The 27,932-nt window shown below is 41.4% G+C and overlaps 2 protein-coding genes across 3 annotated transcripts in view; one reads left to right on the top strand and one right to left on the bottom strand.

The window, feature by feature from the left end:
* The window catches only part of LOC123774499 (telomere-associated protein RIF1), a 49,941-nt gene extending 47,211 nt beyond the window's left edge, over window positions 1-2,730 (bottom strand). The window contains exon 1 of one of the 2 annotated variants that reach the window (XM_045768836.2): window positions 2,669-2,730. The gene's annotated coding sequence lies outside the window, so the exon portion shown is untranslated. Of the gene's footprint in view, window positions 1-2,566 lie in introns of both variants that reach the window. The other variant, XM_045768843.2, reaches the window with a different exon arrangement.
* A 7,892-nt stretch (window positions 2,731-10,622) lies between these two features.
* Window positions 10,623-27,270, top strand: LOC123774524 (DNA replication complex GINS protein PSF1). Its single transcript, XM_045768863.2, is given in 7 exon segments — window positions 10,623-10,777; window positions 12,310-12,374; window positions 15,447-15,542; window positions 18,210-18,300; window positions 25,081-25,197; window positions 26,306-26,363; window positions 26,366-27,270. Coding segments are annotated over 7 exon segments (582 nt in total). The 5' UTR covers window positions 10,623-10,702; the 3' UTR covers window positions 26,446-27,270.
* The last annotated feature ends 662 nt before the right edge of the window (window positions 27,271-27,932 follow it).

Here is a 27,932-nt window from a genome sequence, read left to right on the forward strand (position 1 = left end):
ACTAGCTGTTTAGGTCATATAGGGTGGCCTGAAAGTCACTTTACAGTAATGGTATTTTATTTCATTCATTTTATACTAACATTATTTTATAATTTTATACAAAAATAATAAATTGTTATAAAATATTAGTATAAAACAAATGAAGGAAAATAGTGTTACAGTAGAGTGACTTTAGGGCCACCATGTACAGTATAATAATGTGCATTGTAACATGATGTGTTTGGTATGTACTGGTACCTACTGTATATCTTTTCTAGAAATCAATAACCGTTCTTCATGAAAATTCTTCATGATGATGATAACGAATGTAAGATATATATTGTTAAATGAGGTTATTATACAAATTCTATCAATTTAATTTATGCAGTTTTCCATTTTCTAAGTATTTTGGAACCATTTTCTGGCCAAATACACAAGTTATATGACTTATCCAATACTTAAATAAAGAAATGTTTCATTTTCCAGTTACCCCAGTGCAGTGGTGAGCCTGGAAATGTAATAATCTTGGCATTCAGCATTCATATAATTGTTTGTATAGTGTAATTTTTTTTTTTTTTTTTGCAGGGATATTCCTGTGCGAGCCCTAAGCCTCTGGCTGGCCCACTAAGTGTTGCTTGTTTCTGTTTTACTTGGGCGGAGTGAGTATTTATTACTCGTATGGTCGCTTCAGTAAGATTTTGTAGTGTATGAATATTATTTGTGCACTAAGCAAACAGTGCACTAAATGGCCCTCTGATGGTAGGGAAAAGAAAATGGCACCTTCAGCACCTGTTATGATACTTGTTACAGACTGACCTTATATCCCAAAATAGTTTAATATGTACATTTATTTTTATTTTATTTATTTATTTATATACAAAAAGGTACATTAGTTTTGTGAGAATATATAGCATAGTATTTACAATCTCGTAAAGCCACTAGTACGCGCAGCGTTTCGGGCAGGTCCATGGCACTACATAGAAAATTAATAATTCAAGAAGAATAAGGGAACCATTTCCAGGTCATAGGGTATACTAAGACCTCTGCCAACACAGACCGTAGAATCATAACACTGGACTGCCTATAAACAACTCAAAAACGATAATACACCAAGAGCTTCAAGAAAAAGCCTTGAAGATCTGAAGTAAAGTGAAATCCATACTAGCTAGTCCATCATTGCACTGTCATGCAAGAAGAGGTACACATCGATGAATCGCCCAATAAAATCATCAGACTCCTAGATGTTAATACTGCTCGGCTTAAACTCGGTCATAAGTATCTCTGGTAATTTTCATTACCTGCTGGTGTAGATCTGACCAAATGTAAATTGTGTCAGCAAAATTATTCACACCCCCTCCATCACTACTATGTAATGGAGTACAAAAAGATGCATGAATTTAGAGACAGGTTTACAATAGATGTTCAGGAAGCGAGTAATATTTAATTTAAAATCAGTCAATTAAAATTAATTAAAATAAATTAAAATCATAAAATCTATCAGAAATGTTGGCCAAATATCTCCAGTTTGATTGTAACCCATTAGTTTGATTGAATGTGGGTGATTGTAACTTCTCCAGCGCCTCCTACTGAATGGCAGGTATGCATTATAAGCAAATCAAATTATGAAACTAGCTCACCACACATATAAGTTGCTGAGCTTAAGAGAATACTTGAGGCCATTCTCAAATCCATTGTTGATCTAATTCACTAAAAACCATATAATTAGCTTATCAGGACTCTAGCTATAGTCTTGGCTAAATGAATCACAGTAACGTGGCTGAAGATATGAGGACCAAACCACACATCAGACAATTAAGTAACAACTTTTGGTCTGTCCTGGATCACTATAAAGTCCTGTAATATTGGTCCAGGACGGACGAAAACGTTGTTGTTTCTTCATTTTCTCATGTGTCATTTGGTCATTTTAGCCAAATGAATGTTGGAGTTCATGTGCTGCCTCTAACCTTTTCTGCCACCCATGGGATGGGCAAGTGGTGTATAATAAATGAACTATAAATGCACTTCTAAAAACACATTTCACTGGAGACATCTCCAGTCACGCAGGGTGCAGTTGCACCTCCACAGATCTCCAGTATCAGCACTTGATACTGGTAATGGCTCAAAAGGACCACCACTTACGGGCTATTCATGCCCGTGCCACCTTTTGGGTGGCTTAATCTTTATCAATCAATTTTTCAATCACTTCTGAAAGCGACGCAAGTATGAATTCTGGACGCAGTCAGTTTTTGTTATACTAGTGGTTGGACTAGCCTGGTTTAAAACCCATGAGCGTAGTGTCTTCAGTACGAAGTGACCATCCCACGGACACATCTTCAACACAAACCAACAACGTCACATTAAAACACTCTGGCAAGCTCTAAATACCAACGACAGGTTATGAGGGAGGTCCGCTGCTTCACTGTCACCACTGAACATTACTCGAGGCACTCCTCAATGACCATAGCTGCCACCAACGTCAAGTAATTCACCCACACGTCCCCTTCACAACAAACCTAAACAAGCACCACCTCTATAAGACCACTCCATCACTTCACTCAGTAAACATGATCACCGGTTATTAAGTCACCTGAGACAGTAAACATTACTTCACAGTGCCACTAGCATGACGAGAGGTTGCGGGGTGACTTAGGGAGGCAGGAGATAATAATAACAAGAGAGTGAGCCTCACCACTTGCCCTCAAGGTCCCGCTCACAACAACACCGCCACACACGAAAGCGCGGGAAATGTTGTGTTGCTACTTGTTGGAGGCTCACACACTAGCTCCTCCAATAACATTTGTTCCTTTCAAAATATTGTTAGACAACAAACGAGTTTACCAATGGGTGAAAACTATGTGAAATCAATATAGATAATATATTATTAGTGTTTAGAAGTACGGGTGTTATGTGTTTATATACATATATAAAAAATTAAATGAATTATTTAATTTCTCTAAATAAACATACTCCTCTAGACCACCCTGAAGTTGGTTACTTCCCGGTTCCTTATGAATAAAATAAATAAATAAATATATAGTTTATTTAGGTAAAAATACATACAAACATACTGAATTACAAGCAGAATGTTGGATTTCTAGATAGAGCTAGTATATACTTTCTGTGGCGCAGTGGTAAAACACTCGCCCGGCGCTTCGCAAGCGCTTTGAGTGTAAATTATGTAATATGCCGCACGCCCACACCTGTGAACATTATGTATTAGAGTGTCACCTTATTGATAACTATAAAAATAAGGAAATAAGCTGTGTACCACATCAAATTGTTTGGATGTGTGATAATGGTATGATAGACAGTATACTTAGGAGCTACAAGAATTTTAGCCCAAGAGTGTAACACTTATATGCTGTGCTTACTATATTAACCTGCAATGTTAAATGGGATTCTTGTATTGTTATTTGTCTACTTGTACTCACTGAATTTGTGCGCCCCTTGAGGGACTTGAAGTAGAAGGGGGTAGAAATAGCTTAAGCTACTCTATCCCTCTGAGATGTATTTCTTTCTTGTCTCAAAAACATACTTGAACTGGATCTTGGCCTGGGTTCGTATCACCGGGGAGAATTGACTGGGCACTAATCCTTAACTGTAGCCTCTGTTCACCCAGCAGTGAATGGGTACCTGGTTGTTAAATGATTTGACGGGGCGTAACTGGCCGACCCCTCACAGTGTTCAAGAGAGAACTGGATAAGCACCTCCAAAGGATACCTGATCAACCAGGCTGTGACTCATACGTCAGGCTGCGAGCAGCCGCGTCCAACAGCCTGGTTGATCAGTCCGGCAACCAGGAGTCGTGGTCGACGACCGGGCCGCGGGGACGCTAAGCCCCGGAAGCACCTCAAGGTAACCTCAAGGTAAGGTAAGGTCGTATTCCAAGGAAACGTAGGATTGAGGACCAGATAGATGTATTAAGAATCTATGGCTTTACAAGTGTAATAAATCTTGTATAAATAATACAAAAAACTGCCTAAAGCCACTAATACGAACAGCGTTTCGGGCAATCACAGCTCGGAGCAGATTTTGATTATGTTATTATTGTATTATTAACAAGCATTTTGGGTTGACACCAGTGTGTTACTGCCATATTCTAGAACTGTCGCAGAGGTAGCTGTAAGTTCTCTTAATATCTCAATCTTACATGATGGTTAATTATACATGGAGACAAATTATGAGATGCGAGTACTGAGTCTGGTCCATTAAATTGTAAGAGACAACTTTAGGCAGAGGAGAATTAGGAAGAGTACCCGGCGGTGCCCGGGACATTTGTCCTGGTTACATCGCACGTTGCACAATATCCTTTAATTCGTTGTCTTCATCTACTTCAGACACTGAACAATTTACCTGAATTTACCTTTATAATAATAGTTAATTGTGTCGGGGGACAGGCAACCAGAGTGTATGCATACACGTTAGGCTTATATAAAGGTCTCCCACCCCTCAAGGTCGAATTACTGATCCCATCCAGGGTGCAACCCCACAGCCGTCCTCATAAAAAAAGGTCAAAGTTCATTCCACGCACCCGCTAACCCCCCTCCCCCTATTTATGAATGAAAACGGGTTTACACACTTTTTTTTGTTTACCTCGCTCCCCAACTGATGACGTTCGAACACTTCCGGAACAAGTGCTTCGCTGACGACTTTTGTTCGAACCACAACGCTGTAAATGCAGCCCGTCCTCCAAACAAAGGCCCCAAAGTCCATTCCATCCACCCGCCAAACCCGCTGTCCATTGATCCAGACCACTTATTTAAAGGGTCAGATGTAACACAAAAAAGGTACAATGGTTTCAAGATCAACAAGCCACAATGTAGGACAGAAAACATGAGATTCCTTTTGTGCGTCGGGTGAAACAAAACACCATAGGCGATATAAGATTTTATTAATTTTAAATATTAATAATAATATATTTGCAACGGCAAATTGCATGGAATTGTTGCAACTGAAGCTGCTGAACGTTTTTGTAGCTTCGCGGTTGCTAGTAAGTTGCAACTGCGGTTGCATCCTATGGTGCGCATGTGCAGGGATACATGTACAGGGGCCTGGTAGCCTGGTGGACAGCGCGCAGGACTCGTAATTCTGTGGCGCGGGTTCGATTCCCCGCACCAGGCAGAAACAAATGGGCAAAGTTTCTTTCACCCTGAATGCCCCTGTTACCTACCAGTAAATAGGTAACTGGAAGTTAGTCAGCTGTCACGGGCTGCTTCCTGGGGTGTGTGTGTGGTGTGGAGAAAAAAAAGTGGTTAGTAAACAGTTGATTGACAGTTGAGAGGCGGGCCGAAGGAGCAGAGCTCAACCCCCGCAAACACAAGTAGGTGAATGTTAAGTGACCTTAATAACTATACTTGTATACATAGTCTATGTAAGTAGGAGCACATGCACCCGAACATAGTAGTATGTAAATAAAGTATACGAGGTTAGAGAATTCATCCCAAAATTATAAATGGTGTATTTAGCAATAATAACGAAAAATTCATATCGCCTGCTTCCTGTCATTATCGATACCACTAGATATCATTAGACACGAAGTTCTGGTAAATATTGTTAGATGCAACCGTAGAACTTGCCAATTAAGGTACTGTGAGATATTTTGATTGAATCGACTCAAGTCACGAGAATGGTCCAGGACGGACCGAAACGTCGTCGTCCCTTCACCTTCTAGTGTGTGTGGTTTGGTCAACTTACTTTAGCCACGTTATTGTGACTCATCGCCTGCATACTGTGAGATATCTCTCTATTCACAGAGTTACAGAAACAAGAGAGGAAAGACCTAGTAACAAAAAGCATTTATTATAAACTCCGCAACATAACTGTTAGATATTTTCTCAAGTCAAAATAAAAAGAAAGACATGAAAATACTTTCCTATATTACAAACCACATCATCAAATTTACAGCTGACACAAACATTTATGTTAACGTAGGAAATGATAATGCTATTGAAGCCTTACAAAGAAATCTACATGAACTCCACAACTAATCAAAAGACTGGCAAATGCTTTTTAATATTGATAAGTGCAAGACCCTGCAAGTGGGGCATAACTAACAACCCACGACACAACTACCAAATTAATAACATTACATTACAGCACATTGATGAAGGAAAGGACCTTTGAATCAAAGTCCACTACACAATGAAAGTTGCACAGCAGGTTGGGGCAGCAGAGCCGGTCGGCCGAGCGGACAGCACGCTGGACTTGTGATCCTGGGTTCGATCCCAGGCGCCGGCGAGAAACAATGGGCAGAGTTTCTTTCACCCTATGCCCCTGTTACCTAGCAGTAAAATTGGTACCTGGGTGTTAGTCAGCTGTCACGGGCTGCTTCCTGGGGGTGGAGGCCTGGTCGAGGACCGGGCCGCGGGGACACTAAAAAAAAAAAGCCCCGAAATCATCTCAAGATAACCTCAAGAAGCAGTCAAAAAAGCTAACCAAACCCTTGGAATAATCCAGCATACATTTGATTTTCGCCAACAGAACCTAAACACCTAACCTAACCCATGGCTATATATATGCACAATATGCTAATATATTATAATAATACGTACGATTAGAACTGAATATGCCGAGTACTACATTCTTGCGGTTAAGAGGTGAGGTAAATCCAAAGCGGCTGTACTGGAGTTATTTGACTCACTGTGGAAATTATATACTGTCGTCTATTCATGTTGTTGTTATAGATTCAGCCACTCGGAACAAGTTCCAAGTAGCACGGGCTATGGTGAGCCCGTAACTTACCTGGCACAGGAGCGGGGCAAGTAGCATGGGCTATGGTGAGCCCGTAACTTACATGGCACAGGAGCGGGGCAAGTAGCACGGGCTATGGTGAGCTCGTAATGGACTTACCTGGCACACGAGCCTTGCTGGGAATGTCGTGCGTCTATTCGATGATGATGATTGATGAAGATTAAGCCACCCAAAAGGTGGCACGGACATGAATAGCCCGTAAGTGGTGGCCCTTTTGAGCCATTACCAGTATCAAGAGCTGATACTGGAGATCTGTGGAGGTGCGACTGCACCCTGCGTGACGGGAGATGTCTCCGTACGTCTATTCGAGAGAGAAGATTAAGCCACCCAAAAGGTGGCTTGGGCATGAATAGCCCATAAGTGGTGGCCCTATTGAGCCATTTCCAGTATCAATAGATGATACTGGAGATCTGTGGAGGTGCGACTGCACCCTGCGTGACGGGAGATGTCTCCCGTGGTACGTCTATTCGATTGATGATTGATGAAGATTAAGCCACCCAAAAGGTGGCACGGGCATGAATAGCCCGTAAGTGGTGGCCCTTTTGAGCCATTTCCAGTATCAAGAGCTGATACTGGAGATCTGTGGAGGTGCGAATGCACCCTGCATGGCGGGAGATGTCCCCCTTGTGAATGTGTTATGAAGATGAAGCCACCCAAAAGGTGGCACGGGCATGAATAGCTCGTAAGTGGTGGCCCTTTTGAGCCATTACCAGTATCAAGAGCTGATACTGGAGATCTGTGGAGGCGCGACTGCACCCTGCGTGACGGGAGATGTCTCCCGGACCAAGTGGTGACCAGATGGAGTACGTCTTGTAACGGTCCTATTGTTACGTAAAGTATGGTGACAAATAAACACAGACACTAAGATACTATATATATATTTGGTCGAATATACAGAAGTACACAGGTGATACTTTGGTGTGAGTTGAGCGCACTGAGCGTTGGTACAGTATCTCGCAAGTGTCTGCTCTAGACCACACTTGAAAGTAGACTCTGGTTAATGTTTGCTATTGCTGCTTATATGCCCGGGCAACGCCTCACCTCATTCATCTCCAAAGGTTGACAGGAATATTAACAAAGCATTTGGAGCGAGTATATTATTGGGATAATCTACTCGCTACAGAACTCCCCCTCCCAGGGGATGAAAGGAAAAATACTTGATCAAGGAACTTAGCTGGTCGGTGAATTGTACGCCCTGCTCGCGTTACATAACCATCAAAGTTAACTTCCTCCTCTTCGCTGATGTCATCTAACTGGGGTCGTAGGGTGGGAGGTCGCACAGGATCGTCCGTCGTCGTAGGAGGCGGTGCTGCTGGTAACTGTGGTCGAAAAGTGAACTGCGTAGTCGGCGGATGTGTCTCTGGATTTAGCAGTGTCGCAGACGTTGAGACGAAGCCTGGAGCAGAGCAGAGAGCTGAGTGAGGCCGGAGTCGTGGAGCTCTATGTGGGAGAGCGTGGCGGCTCGATTGAGAATTGTGAGTGTCTAAACTCGGGGAGCGAGAGCGTACTTGGCGGCTCGATTGAGAATTGTGAGTGTCTAAACTCGGGGAGCGAGAGCGTGGCGGCTCGATGCGGTCGTAGTCTGCTGTCTGCTCTGTGTCGAAGCTGTAGCGTCTTGGGTTGATTAGGACTGTACACGCCGAGTACTACATTGTTGACTGTGGAAATTGTAGTCTGGTACTAAAAGATGTAGGCAGTGTGTGGACAAGCTCGGTGTAGCAGGAGAGAAGAATGTGCATAATTGTTGCGTCCTTGGGTCGCTGGTGGAGCATTTAGATCCGGGGCGGATGGGCTCGGGCACCAGGACATTAGGAGGTAATGTAGGCACGTAGTTAGGACAACGAGGTAATCACATCTAGAGCTGAATTGTCCTGAAGGCGACGAAGTGTCGGAAACGCAAGCTGTAGGTCCTGTACTGCGCAAAGGGCTTGAGTCGCCGAGTATCAAAATGCAGTGAACGTGTAGATGAATCTGATGACAGAGCAGCTGTCGTGGGCGTAGGACAAGCAGTGTCCTGGCAGCGACGGAGAGTCGGCAGGACAAGCTGAAGATCCAACATGATGTAATCATTGATGAGGCTGTCAGATGAGTGAGTAACGATCGTGGAGCAGCGAGCCGTAGTAGATGAAAATGCAGAGACGATCGCGATGAAAATCATAGCTGTGGCGAGGGTGTTGGCAGCGTTCCATCACAACTAACAGTAACAGTAGAGGTCCAGTGAGAGTCCATGTTGTAGTCCATCGTGGCTGGGTATCGTCGAAACTTCGTGAAGGTCGAAAATAGCCTCCATCTGCATGAACCAAAATTCTGGCTCATCTGCGTTGTATGCTGGAAACCTGGTAGATAAATCCATGACGAAGATCTAGTTTGTGACTAGGTGTTCTTTTCACTCACTGGGTCACCAATGTAACGGTTCTATTGTTACGTATATTATATATATAATATATGAACGTGTAGTATATAGATTAGAAGATTAATAGTAGAATTATAGTAGAAGATTAAGTATGGTGACAAATAAACACAGACACTAAGATACTATATATATATTTGGTCGAATATACAGAAGTACACAGGTGATACTTTGGTGTGAGTTGAGCGCACTGAGCGTTGGTACAGTATCTCGCAAGTGTCTGCTCTAGACCACACTTGAAAGTAGACTCTGGTTAATGTTTGCTATTGCTGCTTATATGCCCGGGCAACGCCTCACCTCATTCATCTCCAAAGGTTGACAGGAATATTAACAAAGCATTTGGAGCGAGTATATTATTGGGATAATCTACTCGCTACAGTCTATTCGATTGATTGATTGATGAAGATTAAGCCACCCAAAAGGTGGCACGGGCATGAATAGCCCGTAAGTGGTGGCCCTTTTGAGCCATTACCAGTATCAAAAGCTGATACTGGAGATCTGTGGAGGTGCGAATGCACCCTGCATGACGGGAGATGTCTCCTTTGTGAGTATGTTAAGATGAAGATGAAGCCACCCAAAAGGTAGCACGGGCATGAATAGCTCGTAAGTGGTGGCCCTTTTGAGCCATTACCAGTATCAATAAAAGATACTGGAGATCTGTGGAGGCGCGACTGCACCCTGCGTGACGGGAGATGTCTCCCGTCTACGTCTATTCACTTCAAGCTAGCTTATATTTGGTGACTACACCTCATTACCTGTAATTGAGGAAAGGATTATACCTTCTGTAATTAGTGCTAATTAGTTATGCCATTAAGATAATGAGAGACTGGAGCGAGTATAATGTTTACTCGCTACAATTTTAAGGAAATGAAAGTAGTGATTAAATTATATAAATCTCTGATGTGCCTCCCATTTGGATTGCTGTATCCAAGCTATGTCCTCATCTTTACAAGGACATAGCTGCTCTGGAGAAGGTGCAACACCGGGATAGATGAAATTGTTTATGTAATAATCTAAGATGAGGTCTGATAAAGACCTTTTGTGTCCTCTGTAATGCTTTTGCGCTACCGCTCACAGGATGAGTATGGGGTGCACAATAAACTAGCCGTCTTCGGCGGCAACAATAAAAAAATCATTGAATTTTTTAAAATACTGAACAATTTGGAGGATGTTGATCCCGATTTTTTTTCAAAGGTCATATATAACACAAACATGGAGCAGTGGTTTCAAGCTCATCAAGCCACAATGTAGGACTGAGAACAGGAGATTCTTAATCACCCACAAGGTTATGAACCCATGGAACCGCCTACCCGCCGAGGCCGTAAATGCCTAAACTTTGTTAACTTTTAAAGTACAGCTGGAATAGATCATCAAGGCATCAAGGGGGGAACCTTCGTCAATCCGCCGACTTCCTGTCCTCCTGATGGCCACTAATGTTATTGGTTCTCAGGTAAATTCAGGTAAAATATCAAGAGTATTAACCATAGAAAACGTAACCATTGTAATAATAATAGAAGCGAGTAGAAACGTGACGGTAAAATCAACACGAAAACCTTAACCATCATGCTTGGAGAGAAAGCTTTAGAGCTTATTAAAGAGCTAGACAGATCTAAAGATGGCCAGTTACCAGCATTTAATGTAAGTTAAAACAAATTAAATATGTTTTCAGTGCCTCCCTGCTTGTATAATTTTTTCAAATAGTGTTTACTTCTTCGAGTGTCTTACACCTCTTGCTACTAGTGCTTCAAATGCTGTGTGAGTGTAGTGCTTGAGAGCCTGTGGTGTAGTCTGGACTTGTAGGGCTTGCAATTGTATCTGTTGCTCCTTGCAAGCCTGTAATGCTTGCAAGGAGCAACAGCCTCCAGCTCAACATGGGTCCACTGTCCTAGGTTCGTATCCTGGCCGGGGAGGATTGACTGGGCGCAAATCCTTAACTGTAGCCTCTGTTTAACGCAACAGTAAAATGGGTACTTGGTTGTAACAACGATTCTTCGCGGCGGGGATCGTATTCCAGGGACCTGCCCGAAACGCTACGCGTACTAGTGGCTGTACAAGAATGTAACAACTCTTGTATATATCTCAAAAAAAAAAAGTCATAATGTAGGATAAAAAACCGGAGATGTTTCTTCCCCCATGTGGTAATAAAGCCATAGAATTGCCAGCCCAACGAAGCTGTATACTGTATATATAACCAAGATAATACTCAAGTTTATAATTCAGCTGGAAAAAATCCTTAGGAAATAGTAACCTCAAGGTTACTACTTTGATTTAATTATAGTAGTTGATTGTTTTGTTGCTTTCAACTTTTCTGGTGTTTTTTTTTCTTGGAGTAGAATCTGTGGTGAAATGGTAAATGCAATAGGGTCACAGCTGAAAGGTCCAGAATTCAATTCCTTCTGCAGGACAGATGCATTTGGGGGCAATGTTTGTTTTCACTTGATGCCCTCTTTATCCTAGCAATAATTACGTACCCTAGAGCTAAGCAACTGTTGTGGGTTGCATCTTGGAAAAGGTCAATAGATGACCTATGGGGACCTTGAAAATCCTAACAGGCTTTATGTCCCCAACTATGGAAAACCATACATGATCCCTGCGCTTTCCTCATCCTGCAGAGGGAGCCAGATACTGGTGCTGGCTCCTGGTAGGCAGGCTTGGTCTTGGAGGATGGTGTGATTTACTAAGGTTCGAGCCTTAGTAAATCACCAGTGCTTAAGCTCAGAGAGCTATTGAGAGACCCACACAAAAAAATGGGTATTTCATTACATTCAGTGATTGATTTTTACTATATTACTGTATTTGTCTAGGGGATTAATTTATTAATTTTCTCAAATGTATCAAATCATTGCACAGTACAGAATTTTATTTCCATTTTTTATATTCAAAATAGTTGTATATAACTATAAAAATATATTTATACGGTATTATAATAGGCCATTTTTTATTGTCTTTTTTCTTTAAAATTTTTAAGATATCCTGGTCTGGCATACAGTATATAGTTAAGTACAGCTTAGGTCTACTGTATTAAGGTTTGGTATTCCTTTATCAGGAAGAGGATGTACTTTTTCATATATTGATATCACATGCTTTCTGGTACAGTACTTCAATATTGTTAACATAAAATAATTGTATATACATACATTATCTTAAAAACTTTGTCCATGTAATTTTAGGAGGACTCTATTAGAATGGTGCTAGAGGAGATGACCACACTCTTCGAGCAAAATCAGCGGGATGTGTAAGTTACTCTCAAGACTTTTATATTATCTTTCTTATAATGTGCCTTTGTATCAGGTAGCTTACAACCAGTTATATGCTACAAGTGCTGTATATAAATGATTTTGTAAAAATAAATGTATCTTAAACCATATTTAAAAAATCTAAATTCAGTGCATCCTTGCTTTAACAAACTTCACTCTAACGAATTCATGGATGGTCCAAACAAAATGTATTCGGTACAAATTGGTCAGTGGAACATAGAAATGTTTGATTAAGTGAGGAGTGTTTATCCAAGCTGTCGCTGAGACCAAACATTGGGTGGTGGCTGTGTTACCATCCATGATCCATCTAATCAAAATGTAAACTATTATACAACACTTGAAAACTTTTCATCGAACTTAAATATACAATATTTTACAAATTATATAAAATACTAGTATTTAAACAAATATACAGGCAAAACTGAATATCATTAAGGTTCTAGGTGTTATTAATGTTCATTTTTACCCATGAATTTTATTTTAAGATCAAATATTTATAAAATACATAAAACTTTAACAAAAATACTAAAATATGACCAACTATTATGCAAACACTGTATTTTGGCAGTCAATAAAACCTCAAAATTATACACAAAATTAAAAAGAAAAAGTTGTAAAAGTGCTTGGATGCCACGAATTAATACATGTGCTCAAACACCATTGCTAGTTGGTTGGCTTCATCATAGACAATACAGTATTGTCAATTATTGTATTAATTGCACTATAATTTGCCTTTTTTTATTAGCAAGGTGTCTTACTGGAGCAATCGTAATGCTGAAGATTGTAATAAAAATTGGAATACAGTGGTACCTCGGAATGCGAGTGTCCCTGTATGCGAGTTTTTCGGAAGACGAGCAGGATTTACTCCAAAAATATGTCTCGGAAGGCGAGGGTTACCTCGGGACGCGAGTTTGTTGATACGTGTACAGGCCGACTGGCGCGTGGTGGCATGGCGATCGCGCCTCAGTTTACCAGTGTCTCGTGTCCAGTGACTATCCCACCTGAATTCTTCACAAGGATTTACAGTTTTTTATCGTTTTTTTGGCCATTTGAGCATAAAAGTTGTCATTATATATCTTGCCATGGGTCTCAAGAAAGCCATTGGTAAGGTTCAACCTAAGAAAATAGCTGTGAGTAGAGGCAGTAGAGGATGTCCCTTCTTGATTAAGAAAATGTGTGAAGTATGGGAAGAACTGCAAAGTTTTGTTGAAAAAACTCACCCAGATAAAGCTGTAGCAGGCCGTTGCATTGACCTTTTAAATGATAATGTGATGTCTTACTACAGACAAGTGTTAAAATGTAGGGAAAATCAAGTGTCATTAGACAAATTCTTAGTAAAACAAGCAAGTCCTAGTGGTATGCAGGCAAAATGTGCCAGAGTGTGCATACCAGTGAAGTCCTCACTGCCTGATGTGATAATGGAAGGGGATTCCCCTTCCAAACAGTAACCCCTCTCTTCCTCCCACCTCCTCACCATCTTCCATACGCCTACAGCATTCAACAGCAAGGTAAGTAATAACTTGAACATAGTTTTGTAGGTTTATTTAGATGAATTAGGTATAAAAATTTAGTTTGATGTGGGGTTTTTGTTGTAGTCAGGAACGGATTAATTCATTTCCCTTTATTTCTTATGGGGGAAATTAGCTTCGGAATGCGAGTTTTCGGAATACGAGGCGTCTCCAGGAACCAATTAAACTCTTAAACTGAGGTATGCCTGTACATTTCCGATGAGGTGAAAATTAACAATAAAATTAAACAAAGAAGTACCTAATTTTATCTTCATAGTATCTCACCTTGTGCTGTTAGCTCACAGTATCTTGTGCTGTTAACTCTCATAGTACAGTATCTTGTGCTGTTATCTCTCACAGTATTTTGTGTTGATAGCTCACAGTATCTTGTGCTGTTAACTCTCACAGTATATTGTGCTGTTAACTCACACAGTATCTTGTGCTGTTAACTCTCACAGTATCTTGTGCTGTTAACTCTCACAGTATCTTGTGCTGTTAGCTCACACAGTATATTGTGCTGTTAACTTTCACAGTATCTTGTGCTGTTAACTCTCACAGTATCTTGTGCTGTTAACTCTCACAGTACAGTATTGTATCTTGTGCTGTTAACTTTCACAGTATCTTGTGCTGTTAACTCTCACAGTATCTTGTGCTGTTAGCTCACACAGTATATTGTGCTGTTAACTTTCACAGTATCTTGTGCTGTTAACTCTCACAGTATCTTGTGCTGTTAGCTCACACAGTATATTGTGCTGTTAACTTTCACAGTATCTTGTGCTGTTAACTTGCACAGTATCTTGTGCTGTTAGCTCACACAGTATCTTGTGCTGTTAGCTCACACAGTATATTGTGCTGTTAACTTTCTCAGTATCTTGTGCTACTAACTTAACTAGTATTTTACAATCTAGAAGCACAACCTAATCAGTGAAATATATTGTATTACCGATTTTTGCTGATGTAGTAATTATGTTAATTCAAAATTAAATATTCCTCCTCTGTATAGCTTTAGGGTCTGCACAAAATACATGTTACGTATGTTAGAAGCTTTGCAAGAATGTTCCACTAATCACCAAGGTATGTACTCTCCCAACCCATTGTACGTTACCTTGAGGTTACCTTGAGGTGTTTCCGGGGCTTAGCGTCCCCGTGGCCCGGTTGTCAACCAGGCCTCCTGGTTGCTGGACTGATCAACCAGGATGTTGGACGCGGCTGTTCGCAGCCTGACGTATGAGTCACAGCCTGGTTGATCAGGTATCCTTTGGAGGTGCTTATCCAGTTCTCTCGTGAACACTGTGAGGGGATTGCCAGTTATGCCCCTTATGTGTAGCGGAAGCGTGTTGAACCTTCCATTGTACCTTCCATTGTATAAATAAATCTAAAGTTCCTGGTGGTGGTTGGTGGGAGGTCCACGTGGATAGAGGTACAATCGTTAGGTTCAGTAGTATCAATATGTAGGCACCAGAGAGCTACTGTAGTCCTTCCAGAAAATTGTGTTTCATATCATCACTTAACACTTGATATATGGTTTTTTCTCTGTTAAAGGAATGCAACAGTAGCTGGTGATGTTCGATTCTTTTCTGGAGTTCATTTACGCCATGCTGCTCTAGAGAGAAATAAAAGATGTTTGTTGGCTTATCTGTAAGTAATTAAAAATATTTGTCTTATGAAGTAAAAGGTGCATTATATTGTCTGGATTTAATCAGATTACAATTTCAGGTCTGTTGCAAGTAATTAGAAATACAAAATTGGGTAGTTTTCACAAATTAATTTGTGTTTGATAAATTTAAAGTTCAAGGTTTTGTCTGCTTGTTTTAATTATAATTACAATACCATAACAGAAAGTGTTGCAAAACAAAACAGGTTTGGAACCATCTCTTAGCTGTGTATTAATTTGTGCTTTATTATTTATATTGTTGAAACTTTCTGAAATATTAGGTAAAGTTAAATGTTTATTAGAGTAAATAGGATATAAAATAATTATTGAACACTTTTTTGTCCAAACTGAACCACCTTTTCCAGTTTCTCACTCATATGGAAAATGTTTGTTCATTTTATGTTGATATACTGTATCTATTTATAGGGCATGAACATTGGTAGTGTTATTAAAAGATTAAAATTTAAGTGTTTTTGATTAACAATCACATAAATAAATCAGGTAATAATGGTAGGGGCTCTGGGATCTCTATGGTAATTTTCATAGATAAGTGATGTTGGGTTTACTACACCTGGGGAAAAAAATCTGTGCTTGGTCATGCTTTATTTTTATTACTTTTAACCCCCTAACATGTGGCTATTGATAGGAATGCATGTCTGCCTATGTTTGGGAAAAAAATTTACTGTATATATTTTTTTCCACATTCTGTAGAATTATTAATTTGGTTTTAAAAGTTATGGAAAACTGGAAATAAATTTAATATCTACATCATGTTCCCATCCACTCAAGATTCAAGGATTGGCTGGGTTTCAGAGTAGGGCACCTCTTGTATAATTTTCAGGCTCTTCTGAGGGGTTGAACAGGACATTCACCAAATTGACCTGGAGTGATATTTCAGGCTTTGTTCTGGCCTGCCTCAATGTCTAGCTGGTCTGGTTACCCAGTCATTCTTCTTGTCAACTGGAGGAAGTCTCAGTTTGTGCCTTTTTTGATTCAGATTTGGTTGGGCCTAGTCTGGGATACCAGGATAGCCGCCTCCTTCATATTACATTCAGCCCTGTAGTAGCTGAGACTTTGTCTCAATCTGATGTTGCATAGTGTCTGATATTTCTGTCACTCTCTCTCTAGCATCTGGGGAGCCTGAAATTTTCCCCGAGTGGTTTAACCCATTGGTCATATCTGGCTGAAGGTTTTGTACCACTTTCTTTGGTGTCTTTTTCTCGTTCGGCTAGCTCAGGATTTTCTTGATTCGTCATTTTTTTCTTTTTGTGCCTTTCAGTTCCATGGTGCCTTTTCCTGCTTTTGTTCAAGCTGTTAATAGATGCATCAGTCCTCAGCTGGGGGTTATTCTCCAGTTGTCACCATGCTGGTTTGGGAGTTTGTGATAGCCTGGTTGACTGGTACGTGTGTCCCAAGGGGCTGCAACTATCTGGCTTCACTTTACACAACGGTTGTCTGTTGTCTCAACTGGTGAGGCTCGGTTCTTTTTCGTTCCCCTGTGGAGCTGGAATTTGCAGATAGCACAGTTTCTCTTCCTAGGATTTAATCCTTAATGCCTGTCATGTTTGGGATATATCAAATATGGTTGTGGGTGATCTCTTCTGCCTCCATCCAATATTGATGAAGTGGTTGGTGGATGTGGCATCCTTCCTCTGGCTTTACGAGATGTTCAGCTTTCCACAGATGTTCTTCTGTATGGAATTAGAGGCTCCCAGTCTATGTACAGCTGTAGCTCCATTACCTGACTGCGAAGCATTCGCTACTGACGATTTTCGCCTCAACTGGGTCAGTGTGCTTTTCTGTACATCTTCTCTCCAATCCAGCTGCTGCTTTCCGTACTAGCCTAGCTGGCGACATATACAGACCAAGTCTTCTTCCTGGCTCTGTGGTGGCCAGTTCGACTGTTGTTTCCCGCCCTTCAAGCTCAGTCCGAAATCTCTCGGCTCTACGGAGCTAAAGTGGCAGACTTTCTCTTGTTGCATTTGTGGCTTTCTTCATGGTGGCAGTATGAGGTTGTATGGCAGGCCTTCTGTCTCTTTCCTTCGCTTTGGTGTTTGTCTTCTGTGTCAATTCCTGTGGTGTTGTCATTTCTGTCATGACTTTTCTTGGACTGACATTTGATGTCTTATACTGCAACATCCTATTGTGAATGAGTTGTCTGGTCGACTGAGACCCCTGGGTTACACATTTGTTTGCATTGTCATCATCAGAGTTATACATTGTTTTCCAAGCTGTTGCTTGTTTTGGAGTGCACTCTCTTTACTAGTGGGATTTTCTTGATACTTTGTTATCTCTGATCTTCAGACTCATCTTCACTTCTTTGTAAAGGCCAGATTCTGTTCCTAGTCCCCTGTTTGCATTTGTGGGTCCCAGAGGCTTAGTGTGTTATCCAAGGCATGGTTGCTTCCAGGTTGCAGCATCAGGGAGCTACTAAGTAGCTCACCAAAAACACACACAAAAGTGACATTATTATATTCAACTCTAGTCCTTTGTTTATTCTGCACATTTGCAAATGTTGCTTTTCAATCTTGTTGAAATTGCTCACATTTGTGGCAAACAGTGGAGATCGACAGCTTTGTTCGTTGATTGATAAAATAAAGCAAGTTAGCCAATATAAATGTAAGATGCAAGTGTATTATTATTAATTACAGATACAACAGGTTGGAGAGAGTTAAAGCCATGCGATGGGAATTTGGTAGTATTTTACCTGCTGAAATTAGAGCCAATATATGTGAACCTGAGGTCAGTCAATTTCTGGTTTCCGTATACCCATCAGAGTGTTATTATTTTTGTATGTTTGATACAATCTATTTAAAGATTTTGTTTAATCTTTTACATTTTGTCATGTGAATGGTCGTGCTTTTACCACCCAGAATTATGTTGTTAATACATGTTAAAACTATATATATATAGTATTTCTAGCAGAATACTGAAGGGTAACATACAATATGAAAATTAGCATTTTATACTCAAATACACATTTACTCTTACTATTGATATTACAGGCGAGTTTCTGGCTTGTGCCTCCTAGCCATTTTTCAGATTTTGCCAGAATTATTCATAAATATATCTTCTTCAAATGTTTATTCCTATTTGTTTCTAATTAACTCATAAAGTTGATAATATGTTTTAAAGCCTATTTAACAATGATTATTACAGTACAGTACCCAGTTTTCCGCAGCATAAGTATGAAAGAAATAAGAGAGTAATATAGAAAAGGATGATTATAGACACTCAAAATACACCTCATCCATTCACTATATCTATATTACATGCTGCAACATCATGTAAAATCAACACCATGACACTCTTGTCCTCCTCCTTCCCTCACCCAGTATCGTCTCTTGCTGATGATACCCAGGTGACGTAATGCAACCTAACTTAACCTGATCACCTTAACACTTTCGCTCGGGGATGACGCAGCATTGCGTCATCCGTTTACTGGCGGTAATGCCGGGGATGACGCAGCATTGCGTCATCCACTTTAAAAATTCGCCAAAAATCAGGTTTTTATCCGATTTTTTGGGGACTGGTTTTAAAATGTGCGCCGATGTCTTCCCATTTTCTTTGTTGAGCCTCGTGGCCCTCAGGCGGCTTGGCACATGCCGTGGGCCCATTGTCTTTGCTCCACTGTTGTGACCAATGTCGCCTCCCCTCGCATCTCAAACGTGTGAACATTTCGGCTATTTCCCGTGGCTATATTTCTTACTGCGGCTTTAGAAACTATCTACGCTTACTCCACGATGGATAGTAATCATGAACAAGGCCCTTCCAGGAAGAAAATTGCAAAAGAAAGGCTTGAAAAGGGTGGGAATTGGGAGTGTAGCAGGAAGGCCTCTGAGCACTCACTCACGGCTAACGCGTGGCCCGTCTTCAACTCGTCGGCGGTTGGAGCGTGACCAGGTTTTTTTTTTTATATGCTAATGTTCCTCTAGAGAATTTTATTACGAACCCATTGAGACCAAATTGAAAGACCTAGGACAAAAATTGAGGTGACCAGAGTGAAAATAGTGAAAACATTTTATCACGTTTGCGCGCTCCCGGGTAACTCGTTCGCACTTTCTCTGTTTGCTGCGGGTAATTAGCTGGGCTTTTGGAGTTTATATGCATTTAGTGTTGTAGAGAATTTTATTGCGAACACAATGATACCAAATTTAATCTCGTAGAAGGAGAATTGAGGTGACAAAGTTGAAGAGAGTATACACTTTTCGAAATTAACGCGCGCTTCCGTGACACGCTGGGGCCCATATCGCCCTGTCGAGGGGTGGCGCGCGGGGTGAGCGAAAGTGTTAAGCAATAACGGCTGCTTAAACACCACTGCCATATGCAAGGAACAGTTTGGAGCTCAAAGTGATGCTTGGGGAATTATCTGCATGCACATAAAAACTGACATGTGTTGTAAAAAACATTGATAAACGTGTGCATGGTCAAGAACCGGCACTCTGTGGGATGTCTCACTCTGAATGAATGCACCAAACAGAGTCAGGCACATTCACCAAACTCACTGGCTGCACTTAACACCACAAAATGTGAGTAATAAAGTGTATGAAAATAATTACAGTTTTCTTATTCAACAGTCACACCACACATTCATATGCGCGCTTCTTCTTAGCTGTTGCTAAATGCATCTAGAGATGCATCTAGAGTTAGCACTTGTAGCTGTCAAGGGTGATGATACTCGGGAGCTCAAGAGAGCACAAGTCCTGTTCAATGCATAGCTTCACCGTGAATGACCACAGGAACCTCAAAGCGAAATGCTGAATTCATGTCTTGTATCACTTAAGTTACAGGCCTTTTCCTAGAGCACCAATCAGAATGCAGTTTCAACCATACGTATCTGATTGGGTGAACTCTGGGCTTCTCTGGCATTGTCTGGGAGTGGGAGGAAGGGTTTACCAAAACTGTTAGTGAGGGTCAGATCACCTGTGACTTTTTCTCCTACCTGCTACACCCAACAGCTAAACTTGCGACTGTGAGAACCACCCACGATCATTCAGACGAGAAGTATAACTGCCATCTGCTAGTATAATCAGATGTCGTTTGTCACCACACACACTAGACCTGAACTGCTCGTGCGGTCCCCAAGCCATAGACACCCTACATAAAGTACTTGTGTCCTTTGATAAAGGCATTAACCAATGCTTAGTTCACTGCACAGCACAGCAGTCATGGGGTACAAGTCTAGCTGAGAGATCACCAATCTCTCACACTATCTCCCACCTACCAGGCATGGCTTATTATTATCCCATATTCACAATGTATTTGCTTGTACGGTACTATCTCTCTGATAAGTCAAATAAATAATTTCACTTTTGCATTCCAATAAAACTTAATAATATGTAGAAAACTTGCAGTAATTTAATTGTGTTACGTAATGAACATTAAACCATGAGTTCAGAAATTATTTCTAATTTAAATTTTTGTATTAATGGCTCTGAAAAGTATCCAATTTCTGGCATCAGATCATTAGAAAAATACAGTAGTAGTACTGTATGTGCTTCTGTTCATTATGGGGTCTCAATGAATGCAGTAGTTGTAGAACTAGAAATCTATTCTGATTTCTCTATCTGAGGAAAGTACTACTGTAATATCAGTCTCAGATGTTGACAGTGTACTAACAGGGCAGCTTGGACACATCTTATTTGGGCCCTATGCTAAGGTAATCTGCTATAGTCTTGTCAAGTAAAGCTGCCTTCTCACACTGTAAAGGCTTGTCATAAACCAACACAAACATGTAAGCTAATGTTTATGTCTGTTGAATTCTGTATGGCAGAATACACATGTGAGTTGGACATTAAGTACAGCATGCCTTGTTTGCTGTATGAGTGACACTTTTAATGTTTTGTTTATTTTTCAGGGTTCCATAGATACAAGCAAAAGTCTAAGGAATAGTGACAAAATATTTAAGTGTCAAAATAGCAGGAGTTTGAACTACTAACACAAAATCCTAAAAGACTTTGCAGAGAAAGAAACAAGAGAGAGAACTTTTTTTTATTTTAAGTCTGTTTTTAGAGCTCCAAGAAAGATAATTTGTTCCCAACATTTCTGTTCATTTACATTTGGAATGTTTTTTCTAAATAAAAATTAAATTAATATTTCTGTGGGGAGCCCGTCAGCTCCCTGAAACTGTCCGAACTGATATGGTGCTATATTAGTTTGGGGTCATCAATCAGAGGAGTCCTTTGCCAACAGGGGACCATGAGTCAGATAGGAGATGGGAGCAATGGCCCCTAAGCACTTTACATTTAAAGTACAGTATGTCATAATTGCCATTTCTGGGAAAGGACCCAGAAAGGTAGGCAAATCAAAACAGACCACTGTCTGATTACACATGCAATCTACAACCTAAATGATCAAAATATTTCCCCTAGCAAGAAAACAAACAAGCAACACCTTCATGTAACTAGCACTCCCGCTTGTTAACGCTAACACCCTCCTGCCCTGAAGGGGGAGGGGGTCAGTGCTAGCACCCCGTTTCCCCACCCTCTGCTTCCGGCTCCCATACGTCTGAGGGTTTCGGAGTCGGGGCGGGGTTTAGCTCAGGTGGTTTCGGGGGCTGCCCCTTCCGATTCGGGCACGGAGGTGGTTGAGCCCGATTTTCCCACCTGGGCTTCTGCTGCAGACACTGCAGCAGATTCGACTTCCTAGGGGTTCGTTGATCTGGCTCCATTCGGATTACTTTCCCATGGGTCATTTCCACCGGGGGGGCAGGGGGGTTTCTTTATTCCGTGACACTTTAGGGCTGTTCGCCTTGGGTGGACGGAGTGGACGGGTCGATGCCAATTACCTGCTTTGACTTTGCCGGACATATGGGCCCTCGAAGGTGGACCTCTTCGCGTCGGCTTGGTCTCTGCATCTTCTATTGTACTTGGCACCGTTCCCCATTTGCATGGCACGCGGTCGTTGCTTTTCTGCGGGACGGGTCGAGGTGGGGGTTCCTGTACCTCTTTTTCCCGGTCCAGCTGTTGCTCCGAGTTCTAGCTCAGCTGGAATTCTATCGGGGAGTGTGCTTCTCTTGGTTCCAAGGTGGCCAGCCCAGCCTTGGTTTCAGGCGCTGATTGCTCTGTGCCTGTACCCGGGCGATTTTCAGCAGCTTCACCGCTTTCAGCAGGTCGGGCTGGTGAGGTACCTCACTGGTTTGACTTACTCTTCCGTTCTATGTGTCTGGTTTTGCTGATGCGGGTATATCGCCATTTGTGTGGTGATCAGGTGGCTTCTTTGTTGGTGTTTCCCCTGCGGTCTTCGTTTCAGCGACAGTATGCAGTTTCTTGGTGGTCTTTCCGTCTTTTCTTTCTCTTCAGCGGTTTCGGACAGAGTTGTGTTGTCTTTTCTTTCTTAGCTTTTCTGGATTGGCATCTCATGCCAAATACTGTTGCTTCGTCTCGTGTGGCGTTGGCGAAGCCGCTGCAGCTTGGATTTGGGGTGAATGTCACTTCCGCTCTGTTCCGTAAGCACTCTCGTGCATGAACAAATCCACAAGGGCCGTGATGAGGGTTCGAACCTACATCTGAGAGGATCCCAGATGCGCCTTAATCGACTGTGCCATGACACGGTTAAAAGAACTACAACCGGGAATTCATCTGCCCTCACACGGATCCTGCAGTGTCTCCGAGACACAAACCAGGGTTTTTCACAATTTTCCCGTGCACCCGAGCTCTGTCAATAAGCTGTTCTACCTCTTTACCCTTACTTCATTACACACAATCACATCGGGGAATTGTGTAAAACCCTGGTTTATGTCTCAGAGAGACTGCAGGATCCTTGTGAGGGCAGATGAACTCCTGGTTGCAATTCTTTTGACCATGTCGTGGCACAGTCGATTATGACGCATCTAGGATCCTCTCGAACGTAGGTTCGAACCCTCGTCACGGCCCTTGTGGATTAGTTCATTTGATGCATCACGCTATTTTGATTTCTGTGTGTAACTCGCGTGCATTTTTCACCTCCAGCCTTCTCATGCCCCTTCTTGGTCTTTTTATTGAATTCTTTCCTTAACTCAATTTGTCGTGACCCCTTCGGTTTGTAATTGCTTTTGAACAGCTTTGTTTTTGTTGGTTTTGGCCTCTGGGAGTCAGGTGGGAGCTTCATGCTCTTTTCCAGCACCAGGGGTTCTGTTTGTTTGGTCCTGGGGTTGTTTTGTAAGTTTACAGCCTCCTCCTCCTTTTCTGGCGTAGAATGAGACGGCGGGCTTCTGGAAGGGTCCGTTGGTTGTGGTTGCTTGGTTGGTTCGGCCGAGGGTGCATCATGTGCTGTGTCTGGTGGCGGCTTTACTCTGCTACCTTCGAGCCACTGGTTCTATGTCAGTTGACGAGCTCTGGGTGGTTCCCGTTTCTCTGGTTCCCTTTTCCAGGGCTTGAGTGTCTTGGGGTCATTAAGTCTAACCAGCCTGCTGGTCTACCCTCATGCCCATGATGTTCGGAAGTACTGTACAGTATGCTGCCCTTGGGGCTGTCTTTAGGAATATGTCTTGGGTCAACATTCAGGCACAAAAGTTTGAAGGTCGAACAGGGTTCTGGCTGCCAGGTATTTTGTGACCATTCCAGGCCCTCTCCGGCCTTGTGTTGCTTTGGGGTGCCTGTCACGGCCGTTTGTCTCTTCCTCGCATTGAGACCTGCGATGCTGTCGCCTCCCGGTAAGTCCCTGTTTTTCCCTATCTTTGGGTAGTTAGCTTCAGGGAGCCAATGGTCCTCCCCCACAGAAAACCAGCGTTAAATGTAATGAAATGCCATTTTCTGAGTGAGCCCCGAAGGCTCCCTGACACCCTTCCTCCCTCCGGTCAGCAGTTTTCATGGAGTGGTAGGCTGCCGACTCACCTGAGCCAATTCCCCCTCCCCCCTTGGGGCAGGGGGATAGTGCTAACGAGCAGGAGTGCTAGTTACATGAAGAAACCAGACAGTGATCTGTTTTGATTCGCCTACCTTTCTGGGTCCTTCCCAGTCGATGACAATTATGACATGTACAGTATTTTAAATGTAAAGTGCTCATAGGCCATTGCTCCCTGCACCTCTCTGAGGGGGGGCCAGGTTCTGGCTCGTGGTCCCACAGGCAAAGGACTCCTGTGACTGATGACCCCAAACTAATATAGCACTATATGAGGTCTGATAGCTTCAGGGAGCCTCCGGGGCTCATGCAGAAAATGGCATTTCATTACATTCAATGCTGGTTTTTTAATAAATTATTTCACTAAAACAGACCTTGGTTGTAAACTTGGGGGCCCCCATAATTTTTTTTTTTCATAATTGGGCCTTGCAACTCCTAAGGCTGGCCCTGTGTAATAATAGGGATGATATGATTGGTCATTAAGGACACAGACATAATAGCAATTTTGTAACATTTGTCTTTGATTAACTATGCTGCTATGGGTTCATGTCAATATTCATATCAAGTGTTAAGCATTGCATAGTTTAATCAAGAAATAAAAAGTTTAATCTGTTTGGTTGTGCTATATGATCACAATAGCTTAGTACTTTCTCATTATTACTTGTGTCAAGTTAAGAGATTTGATAAAATGTTATATTTCAGATTCAGTGGTTCAACAGATACAACAAGAATCTTGCATTATACATGAGATCACTGGGAGAAGGAACTGGATTAGACCTTACACAAGACACTAAACCACCAAAGAATTTGTATGTTGAGGTTAGTAAGTACATCTGAATCAAGTATGAAGTAATTTAATGTCATTAAATTACTCTTGGAGGGTACATTAGTTATTACGTGACATTATCATGGCATTGAAGTTATGCACAGCTAGATAATTTAACAAATATTATATATTTTAATATGAGTTAAAACAAGTTGCACAACAGTTTGTTACTTGATAATGTATCTTATAATTGGTAGTAAATTTAAGGAGTTGCTTAACATAAATAGTGGTAAAGCAGACAGAGATGTTGATGATGGATGCGGTGGGGTGTCAGATCATGCTCTACTACATCACTCGTACTTGAAGCCCTGCTCTGGTCAAGATTATGCTCTCACTTTATAGCACCTGCTTAGTGATACACTCTAATGCTTGTCTCCTACAATTGTGCACACAGCCCAGTCACTAGGAGAAATTGGAACAGTGTAAGAGTTAAGAAAATTGCATGAGAAAATGCACAGGAGCTGTGATGAGGATTCGAATGTATGCTCTGGGTATTCCCAGGTGCACGCTCTAGACGACTATGCCATGACATGGTCAAAAGAATTGCAACCTGGGGTACTACAGTGCCCACGAGGATTCCCGAGGATTCCACTGAAGCCAAACCAAGGTTTCACACAATTCCCCCATGCACTCTGTCTCTGTCGTCCAGTAATTCTACCTCTGACACCCCTTTTTCAATACACAGAGAAATCTATGCATTTGTTTACATAAATCTGCATATAAAGAGGGGCATCAGAGGTAGAATTACTGGACCACAGAGCCAGATCACATGGGGGGGGATCGTGTGAAACCCTGATTCGGCTTCAGTGGAAGCCTCAAGAATCCTCGTGGGTACAGTAGCACCACAGGTTGCAATTCTTTTTGACCATGTCATGACGTAGTTGTTTAGAGCGTGCATCTGGGAATACCCAGTGCATGGATTTGAATCTTCATCACGGCTCCTGTGGATTTTCTCAATGATATATCACGGTAATTTGATTTCTCTGTGTAAGAAAATTGCATATTTAGATGTTTTCTGTATGTTGTGACATTTAATAGCTACTGTTGTTTTATTTTCTAGTATTGTACACTGTTTAATGTCATTTATTCTTTCCTGCATAGGTGCGTTGCCTCAAGGATTATGGTGAATTTGAGATCGAAGAGGGAGACATCGTTGTGCTTCAGAAAACACAACCCACTACCTTCCCATGTCTCACTGCCAGCATCTTATTCGGCAAGGCATCCTTGAACAAGTGGAATGAAGATAGAAGATAACTATAAAATAAAATCATGCTTTGATGTAGACCAGTTGGCTTTGGTCACCTATGAAATGAGGAGACAAAGAGTCACAATAACGTGGACGAAGATATGATGACCAAACCACAAACCAAAAGATGAAGAGACGACGACGTTTCAATTCGTCCTGTACCATTATCAAGTCAATTGTCATTATCACTATCACATTCCATTATCACAGTCGACTTGATAATGGTCCAGAACGGACCGAAACAGTGTCGTCTCTTCATCCTCTGGTTTGTGGTTTGGTCATCACTTATGAAATAATCTTGAGGAAAGCAGAGGTAGAAGTGGTTCTTGTCCTCATACATTCTACAGGGACATTTTAAGGTCTACTCTTTCTCAACCTTACATTGTCTTTTTACAGACTGTTGAATTTTTCTATTATTCAAAATTTATATTAAATATTTCTTTTGTATTAATAACTCCTTTTTTTGGGGGTTTCACAATTGTGTATGTTTGATGGCAATCCACAGCTCATTTACACACATTTCTGAGGGCAAGCAAGTGGCAACTGTTTAATATATGTTATTGCCAAATCAACATTCAATTGCTTATGTCTTATATACTGTAGTTCCTTCAAAAAGGTAGCTGCAATATAAGGAAAAGTTTTTGCATGAAGTGCACTCAAAAGATGTGTACATTAAGAACAAGGCAAAAAATTAAGATACTTTAGAAAATTTTGGTGAATGGGAATCAATTGCCTTAGATTAAAAGCATTTGAGTGGATACTAAGAATTTTACTTTTTATACAATTTTGATAAGAGAATATACAATTTTGCAATGAAGAAGGGGAAATGTTATTGTCCTTCATTTAGTTTCGTCTTTTCCACATAGCCAACCATGACATATCACCATTAGTGTATACAACCACTACTACACTCTCCACATCCACTGCAACAACATATGACCACATACAAACACAATATGCTATCACTATCATTGCGTACTAACTCCACAGCTTACCACTATCATCACATACCACTCCTTCCACCACATACCACCCTTTCATCAGATATTGCACATGTCACTACTGCCACAAAACAAAACCCGATCATATATTATCACATACCACCACATATGCTTATTTTTTGTATTTATGACATTTTACACATTTTGAACATACATTTGGCTTGATAGTTGTTTGAACAATTTTGGGAGGGCACCTGATGATGGCTCCTCGTGCTTGCTACCTGGGAAGCTGCACCCAATTCAATCCACTCTCTCTCTTAAGGGGTGCGAGGAGCAGGGGATCTGAGAGCACCCTAATGAAGAAAAGGTAACCAGAATGGTGGATAAACCAAAACATACAAGCAGCAAGGTAAACAAAATATAAAAAAGCAGCTCCTCCCTGTCTGGGTTTGCCCAAGCAGTGAGAAGGTGTTTGTAAGATGCAGCTGTATGATGTCTCTTAGTTGGACTATATAAGCAGACTCAAATACCTTGGCCTAGA

Source organism: Procambarus clarkii, chromosome 81 (genome assembly GCF_040958095.1).
Source record: "Procambarus clarkii isolate CNS0578487 chromosome 81, FALCON_Pclarkii_2.0, whole genome shotgun sequence".
Taxonomy (NCBI): Eukaryota; Metazoa; Arthropoda; class Malacostraca; order Decapoda; family Cambaridae; genus Procambarus; species Procambarus clarkii.